We start from the raw sequence: 9,260 nt of genomic DNA, 5'->3' as shown, positions 1-9,260 counted from the left end.
TGGTCTCAAACCTGTGAGCTCAGGCAATACACCCGCCTTGGCGGCCTCCCAGAGTGCTAGGATTATAGGTGTGAGCGACCACACCCAGCGATCAAATTACTTAAATTGTTTTACAATCATGCTCTCAAGAGCTCTGATTACTAAATTTTATTTGCAATAAGATAGGGAAAAGTCAATTTTATTTTAATATGTTGCTGGAAAATATGATAAACATTCTAAAACATGGCCCAGGAGTTGAGGCTTCAAAAAATATAATAAGTTGAATTCATAATAGAATCTTCACAGTTTGATATCATTAACATTGCCAGGCACTAATGTTATGTAAGTCAAATGTCAACAGAAACACACTGCACAGCAAGTAAAATTACCTTTAGTACTCTTATTCTAAAACCCAAGAGACCAACCATATGGATAACTATGTGTATATAAATACTTATAGACACAGATGAAGTATCAAATTAGTATGACCATTTCAAGTCCAAATGTAATCAAAGTGAGAAATGTACTAGTTATTCCATGGCTTCTGAGTCATCAAATGTCGTTATTTTTTTACACTTAGAATCTATAAAATATAGGAAAAAGTTTATAAGTCTCATTACCTTATTAAGAAAAGGGGGAAAAGATTTTTACCTTATAGATTTTAGCTTTCACAAGAAAGAGTTCTATCAATGTAGGTGTACTTTCAATAGCAGTATTTATGTATTCCAGAGCAATAGATGGCTGGCCAATTTTGTCATAATGTTGTGCCAAATAGTACTGGACCCAAAGTAATGTGGTCGGTGGTTCCTCCTTTCCATCATCTTTAAAAAGCAGGAGAGGAAGGAGAAAGAGAGAAGAAACCAAATTAGGCATTACATAATGGGAGTATCCCCCCAAATGGTCCTTATATTAATAAAGAAAAGTATTTTATTCACATATATAGCTATAAAACTGTAAGATCTTTGGAAGTGACCACATTTTCTACTCTATATTTTTATAGGCTCTAGCACAATGCCTTGCATATAGTAAGACTTTATATAACATATGGCAGACAAATAAGAACAAAGATATCAACTACCTAAAAAGAAAAATAAAGGGCATTAGAGGAAGACAAACTGTACTAGAATTGGGAGAGTATACTGATCAGAATATCATTTACAAGGAAAAAAAAAATTTTCCACTAATGTAAAGTTAAAAATAATAAAAGCTCTGACTGCTTAATTGAGTTTCTAGCTACTACAATAAACTATATAAATATATTCATGATGTGGTTATTTTATACTTTGGTGACTGGATTAGATTTTAGTATTATGCTGAAGATGCAAAAATGTACAATTTATGTTGAATTAAAACTATACTCAAAAAATGTGATGACAAGTAAAAAATCTTTATTCTATATTTTATTTCATGATTTAATTTTAATATATTCACGAGAAAATGTGCAAGTATACAACCTACACATTAAAAAATTCTTCTTTAATACAAATTTCTAAAGTCTGAGGACTGTTATTTGCTTTCAAAGAAAGCAATGGATTGCTTTTTTCTAGTAAAAGCAGGATTGCTCAGTGGACAAACAACAGGAGTGGAACTCACCAACTCCCCATCTGATAGATCTGCAACAAAAGTGCTGCATATTCTTGGGCATGTCATTGAACCTCTTCCACATTTGTAAAATATGTAGGAAAATGCTGATAATCAAAGGAACATCATGATGATTAACCAATGAAACCATGTAAGGCTTTTTTTAAAATACTATTAAAATTAACCTGAGATCTAGAAACAATGACCAACCCAAAAGCACCGAGCACCCCGGGTCCCACACTGGGTTCTCCCATAATAGGAAACAGAACTTCTTGGAAAAATAACTGATTCCAGATCTACAATGGCAGCATACAAAATAAACTGTAATATCTTGACTCAGTAAACAGTTAAGGGCTCTATCAACTGCTACCACGGTATGTAAAGAATGGAACCATATGAGATTTAAAACATCAAATGCTTATTAAATCCATGAATTCAAAATACTTTCTAAAATGTATTTGTCATCTTATAGAATACTACTAAACCAATTCATTATTTTGAAAACTGTTTTAAAAAATTAAAAAAGTAGGAAATAGAAAAACCACATTTATAAATCATGTTTTCCCTATACAAATGGAAATACTGGGTAAGCAGAGAACAGATTAAGGGAAATTTCTCTTTTAAAATAATAAGGAATGATAGAATTATCACCAGTTGGTAATTTCTAACCATTGCTAACATATAAAACAAGTATTACATATGCCTGCTGACACAGGAATACACCACCGTTTGCAAAATACTCTTGCTCACTTCTCTAATGCTTACACACACACACACACACACTACATATGCCTGCTGACACAGGAATACACCACCGTTTGCAAAATACTCTTGCTCACTTCTCTAATGCTTACACACACACACACACACACAGAGAGAGAGAGAGAGAGAGAGAGAGCAAAATCACCAAAAAAATCCTCTGAATCTCTTCCTGTAGTCAGACTTATCCATTAGAAGATTCTCCAATAACAAAAAATATTCGGTATCTGCCCCATCCTATATTTGGTTATTGAACAACACTTGAAATGTGGCTACTGCAAATGAGCAATGGAATTTATTATTTTATTTAACTTAAAACATGTTTATTAGCCCATGTGGCTAATGGCTATCATGTTAAGACTACATACTTCTACAGCCAACTATGAATTTATATGAAATTCAGAGGACAAAGAAATGTGTTAAGCAACACATGGGGTACATTCAGTACAATCTAGACTGGGAAAACTAAAAACAGAAAAAAATTTCTTTCTCAAATAATTTGCAGGAAAAGAGATGGATGAGAAATGTATAGATTTTAAAAGAGACTTAGGGAGGCTTCGGTGCCTGTAGCTCAACCAGCTATGGCACCAGCTACATACACGGGAGGTGGAGGATTCAAATCCAGCCCAGGCCCACCGAACAACAATGACAACTACAATCAAAAATAGCCGGGCATTGTGGTAGACACCTGTTGTCCCCGCTACTTGGGAGGCTGAGGCAAGAGAACTGCTTGAGCACAAGAGTTTGAGGTTGCTGTGAGCTATGATGCCACAGCACTCTACCTAGGGCAACAGCCTGAGACTCTGTCTCCAAAAACAAAAGAGCCTTAGGGAGATATCAATCCAACTCAAAGTATAAATCTCATCTGGATCTTCAAAACAAACTTCAAAAAAGGAAAGGAATGGCAAACAATATATATCATTTATAATAGAACTTGCGATGTGAACGTAGATTGTATATTTGCTATTACATATTAATTTTCAGATATGATAATGATATTATGGTTATGTTTTAGATTAAGTCCTTATCTTTAGAAATACTCATGGATGAATAAGATAGGAATAAAGTAGTGAAGATACAGATAAAGTAAGTTTGATAATGAATTAAACATTACTAAAGCTGAGTTCTAGGTAGAGTGTCAGTCATAAAATTATTGCATCTGGCTTTCCACATGTCTAAAATTGCCTTTTTAAAATTGTCCCTTTTTTTGAGACAGTATCACTTTGTTGCCCTCAGTAGAGTGCTGTGGTACCATAGCTCATAGGAACCTCAAACTCCTGGGCTCAAGTGATTCTCTTGCCTCTGCCTCCCAAGTAGCTGGGACTACAGGCACCCAGCACAACTTTTTAGAGACAGGGTCTCACTCTTGCTCAGGCTGGTCTCAAACCCATGAGCCCAGGTGATCCATCACATCGGTCTCCCAGAGTGCTAGGATTATAGGCATGAGCTACTGCATCTGGCCTACATATCTTAAATTTTTTTTTAATATTTATTTATTTATTTATTTATTTTGAGACAGAGCCTCAAGTTATCCCCCCGGGTAGAGTGATGTGGCATCACAGCTCACAGCAACCTCCAACTCCTGTGCTCAAGTGAGTCTCCTGCCTCAGCCTCCCAGGTAGCTGGGACCACAGGTGCCTGCCACAACACCTGTATTTTTTGGTTGCAGCCATCATTGTTGTTTGGCGGGCCTGGGCTGGAATTGAACCCACCACCTTAGGTGTATGTGGCTGGCGCCTTAGCCACTTGAGCCACATGCACCAAGCCCATATCTTAAATTTTATATAATTTTTTTTCTGAGGGCAGCACCCATAGCTCAGTGGGTAGGGCGCCAACCACATACACCAAGGCTGTCAGGTTCGAACCCAGCATAGGAGGCTAAAACAACAATGACAACTACAGAAGCAACAAAAAATAATAGCCGGGCATTGTGGCAGGCACCTGTAGTCCCAGCTACTCGGGAGGCTGAGGCAAGAGAATCGCTTGAGCCCAAAAGTTTGAAGTTGCTGTGAGCTGTGACACCATGGCACTCTACCCAGGGTAATAGCTTAAGACTCTCTCAAAAAAAAAAAAAAAAAAAAATCCCAATAAACTAACATGATTTTCATATGACCAAATATCACAGAATGTACAATAGGAAAAAAATTAAATGCACTATACTTACTGACTAAATAATACCAACCAACTCAGTAAAAATTTCATAATATATTAAAATTTTCAAAATGTTTTTAGAACATAAAACTTAAGCACTTACCATTGGGGTTAAATAACCGGCAGCTTTTTAGAGAGGTTTCATAACCTACTACTAATTCTTCTATGATTGCCACCTAGAGTACAAACACACAAGTACACTTAATAGGAAAAATACAGTTAGTATTTTTGTGTCAATTTCTATTAAAGGACTAAATTAAATACTCCAACATATACACACCCATTATAAATCTCTTAACCTATGGCTAAAAATTTTTAATGAATCATGTATTTATGCAAGTATATATTAAGACATAACTTTATAAAAACTTACTGGTATACTCTTTTTCCCTGCTAGAAAATACAGCATCAGCTAAACCAAAAATCAGGAGGCAAGAGTTACATCTTGATTCCTTTTTATCTCAAATCACACAAATAGCACCTACAAGTAACATTTACTTGTTAAGAATCAAGTATTAAGTGCTATGTAAAAAGAGAAAACTTATAAGCAGATACTCAACTCTCAATTTCACAACTCGGGGAAAACATTAGTAAAACTGAAGACACAAAAGACTAAGTGTAAGTGGGTTTGAGGTACAGGAGAATGAGTTGTCACTTTCCCCAAGCTGAAAATAACAAATCATATTTCATGGATGTGATTTAAGCAAGGGAAAGAAGTGAAAGAGCAATCAAAAAAGCCGACACCTCAGACCTCTCAATGAAAGACTGGCAAGTAAATGCACATTATGAGTTTCTGGTTAAAGTGTTTAGTATATTTAATTTGTCTCAATTTTCTGATTCTCTAATCACATGTCTTTGTGACAATGTGCTTACAAGAAAATTATTCTAAATTAAGATTAAAATACCCTGAAAATAAGCATTTTAAAAACTTAGTATGCGTTTTTCAGTACAGCTGAAAAACTAAGTTGACTGACTAGGATAGTATACAAACTTTTCTGATAGAACGTGACTTTTGAAGAAAGATTAGAAAAAATGTTGGAGAAACTACTTTACCAACTTTTCATAACCTACACTGAACATGAAAGAACAGGGTGACCATCAAGTTCGTGTGCAATTTAAAATAGTGTGCAACTGAAAACAGCACATGAACTTTATGGCCACACTGTATATAGTAGAAACAAAAGAAAGAAAATAAGCATCAAGTTACTGGGCTAAAAAGAGAAAGATGAAAAGAAAGAGATATTAGAAGCATTTAAAGAGCAGGCTAGGAAGTCTGACACCAAATTCACAAAACATGTACTATTATGCAAAAATAATCAACAATCAATCATTCATTCCAAATCTGGAGCAAAAAATGATAGCCAACAAAAGGCCATCATATTTTACTTTACCTTTTCTTTATCTTTATATAATGACCTCAAAGTATTGAAGACTGGTGGGCAGCCCTTGCTGAAATTCATCCTTAGGAACTTATCCAAACATTCTTTAAACTTGTCACCTTGGAAGAGAAAAATCCTGCTGGTTTACATTTACCCACTAGATTTACTGACTTATACTTACTAATACATATTTAGTAACTTAAACTCACTCGAGTTGCTGGACAATTCTAACAATGCATCTAATCTTAATACGCATACTCATATTTAAAACCAAGAAAAGAAAACTTAAGTAACTTGGTGGGGGGTAGGGGATAGAGGCAGGTCTTCCTATGGTTCCCAGGCTGGTTTTGAACTCCTAGACTCAAGTGATCCTCCTGACTCTCCTAAAGTTCTGGGATTACAGGCACCAGTGACCATGTCCTGCCTATGAAAAGAATCTTTAAACCATAATAACATTTTATTTCCTTTGCAATTATTCTTATTCTGCACTTACCAGATAAAAAGTTTAATGGCAACCTTCTTGGCACCAATCCCCTGGGATATTTAGTCCAGGCTTCCTCATAAATTTTTAGCCGTTCTAACATATTAGCTGCAAAAAATATATATATATATATATATATTATATGTAATTATAAACCGTTTATTTTTCTGAAAAATTACACATTTTTCAAATTATATAAAAATTATAATATGAAAAAAGAAAATTTATGGCTTGGCACCTATAGCTCAGCGGCTATGATGCCAGCCACATAAACCTGGCCTGGACCTGTCAAACGACAACTACCACAGAAAAATAGCCCAGTGTTGTGGCAGGCGTCTGTAGTTTCAGCTACTTGGGAGGCTGAGGCAAGAGAAATCACTTAAGCCCAAGAGTTTGAGGTTGCTGTGAGCTGTGACGCCACAGCACTCTACCAAGGGCAACATAGTAAGACTCTATCTCAAAAGAAAATTTAAAGATGAGGAAAAAAACATTTGTAATCCTACCACCCAAATACCTGGATATCAACAATCATTTTAGAATCTTTCATTACTTTTTTTTTTCTTTAGAGATAAGGTCTCTGTCACCTACAATGGAGTGCAGCATTGTAGCCTTTAACTCCTGGGCTCAAGTGACCCTTCTGCCTAAGCCTCCCAAATAGCTAGAACTACAAAGGTGAGCCACAACACTCAGTTAATTTTAACATTTTTTGTACAGATGGGTTTTCCCTATGTTGCCCAAGCTGATTTCAAACTGCTCCCACTTCCCCTAAATTACTAGCATTATAGACATGAGCCACTGCAGCCGGCCATTATTTTTCTAGACATTTCATATTCATAAAATATATAATTTTCTTTATCCTGTCTGCTTTACGCAGACTTTCAAAATCTAAGAATGCCTTTACTTTTAAGTTCTGAAAAAGTTTTAGTTACCATGTTTCCACATTTGGCTTCTCCTACTATTTTCTTTTTGTTTTTTTGGCCAGGGCTGGGCTTGAACCCACCACCTTCGGCATATGGGGCTGGCACTGCCTCCTACTGTTTTCTTTAGCTTCTTCCTTCTAATTCCTGTCTTCTGACTTATTTTGGAGCTCTTGAATTCCCCTTACATTCCTCCATATTTCTTTTACATTTTCTCTTTTATTCTCAATGCAAAAGTTGAGATCTTTCCTCAGTTTAATCTTTCACTTCACTAATTTGTCCTCAGTTGAATGGCCTCTATTTTATTCAGTCTATTGAAATCTTTATTTCAATAAGTAGGCTTTTAATTTTGCACTTTTTTTTTTTTTTTTTGCCGGGGCTAGGTTTGAACCCACCATCTCCAGTATATGGATGGGGCTGGCACCCTACTCCTTTGAGCCACAGGTACCACCCCATTTTGCATATTCTTCACTGGTACTTTTCATAACTATTCATGTTTCAGAGCTATAATTCCTTCCATCCATTTTCAGATTCTTCAATCATCTCTACTCTCCCTTTGGCAGGTGGTCATGATTAACTGGTCCTTGCTGATGTTTCTGTGACAGTTTAAAAATCTTTGTTACCGGGTGGCGCCTGTGGCTCAAAGGAGTGGGGTGCCGACCCCATGTACTGGAGATGGCAGGTTCAAACCCAAAAACCGCAAAAAAAAAAAAAAAAACCTTTGTTACCAAGTAATTTGCAGCAAGGGAGTTCTCTTGTATATATGTCAGTGGCTCACTATCAGCCTTGATGGAAACAAATCAGATCAGCTCTGCTAAGGATAGTGGCCATTTTTTACAGGCTTGCCCCAACAAGTAGACTCCATTCAAAGGAGACGGTAATGGGGGTATGAGGAGCATAGGCACACAGAAAGTCTCTGGACCCAAGTGTGACTGATGGAAATTTAACCCCTCCTCCCATAAAGGAACAGTGCTGCTCATTCAGCACGGCTATGTTCATGTGATACTGGTAGGTCACTGCTGCAGTCACAGCTTAGTGCAAAGATAATACTTGCTTCTTTCCTTTGGGGAGATATCTCCAATTCTGTCAGAGAAAATTTCCCTTTCATATTTTTGATGCTATCATGCAAGTGCAAATTTTTTCTAAAGTTGTTTCTAAAATTATTTTCTTAACCATTTCTATAAATCTATAGTAGAGAAGAGGTTGAAGAACATGCTTAATCTGCCATATTAAACAAAAGTTTGCAAATGTAATTTTGTATTCAAAGTTTGAACTAATTCTTTTTTTTTCAATACTCAAAAATCAGTAACTTTATTTTTTTTAATTAAATCATAGTTGTGTACATTGATACTTTCATGGGGTACAGTGTGTTGTTTCCATATACAATTTGAAATACTTTCATCCAAGCCTTCATGTCATTCTCATAGTTGTTATGTTAAGACATTTATATTCCACATTTAGAAAGATTCACATGTACCCTTGAACTAATTCTTAATCACTATTTTTCTAGTTGTGCTTTCAATGACTTAATAAAAAAATTTATTGACAACATTAGCAATTAAAACTTAGAAAATCACTTTTAAACACTACCTGGCTTGAGTGCTTTTTCTAAGCCTTTGTAATAGGCCCAGTTTTCAGGATTTCTCTCTTGTAATCCTCTATAAACATCCGCAGCATCTTCCAAGCGACACAGTTGCAACAGAAGTTCCCCTGGTTTAATAGGAAAAAAATTAAATATTTGAGAGTAACATTCTAATTTTAACTTTTCTCAAATTTTCTCTTAAAATCTCATTACAAATCAATGTTGGGAAGTAAATGGATCTGGTATCAATTCCCTTAAGATTAGATCAAGTTATTTTACTGTCCCCTTCATTTGTGAAGTTATATTATTTAGAAATGGCATCCTGTTCACATTGTTAATTTATTCAGGCAATTTGCCCAACCCAAGCCACTTTCACTGAACACTGTCACCAAACTACCATCTACTTAACACTTATTCTTTTTTTTTTTTTT

At 35.6% G+C, this 9,260-nt stretch overlaps 1 protein-coding gene across 1 annotated transcript in view; it reads right to left on the bottom strand.

Annotated features, from left to right (window-relative positions):
• Positions 1-9,260, bottom strand: part of NAA15 (N(alpha)-acetyltransferase 15, NatA auxiliary subunit) — a 102,848-nt gene that overhangs the window by 34,120 nt on the left and 59,468 nt on the right. Inside the window, exons 7-11 of the mRNA XM_012805384.2 lie at positions 8,838-8,957; positions 6,343-6,438; positions 5,862-5,968; positions 4,574-4,646; positions 631-800 (exon numbers count right to left, since the gene is read on the bottom strand). Of these exons, the coding sequence (XP_012660838.1) occupies positions 631-800; positions 4,574-4,646; positions 5,862-5,968; positions 6,343-6,438; positions 8,838-8,957 (566 nt within the window). The remainder of the gene's footprint in view (positions 1-630; positions 801-4,573; positions 4,647-5,861; positions 5,969-6,342; positions 6,439-8,837; positions 8,958-9,260) is intronic.

This window comes from Otolemur garnettii, unplaced genomic scaffold (genome assembly GCF_000181295.1).
Source record: "Otolemur garnettii isolate 467f Iridium unplaced genomic scaffold, OtoGar3 scaffold00041, whole genome shotgun sequence".
Taxonomy (NCBI): Eukaryota; Metazoa; Chordata; class Mammalia; order Primates; family Galagidae; genus Otolemur; species Otolemur garnettii.
Note: the sequence above shows the minus strand (reverse complement) of the source record. Positions and strands in the feature narration are given on the sequence as shown.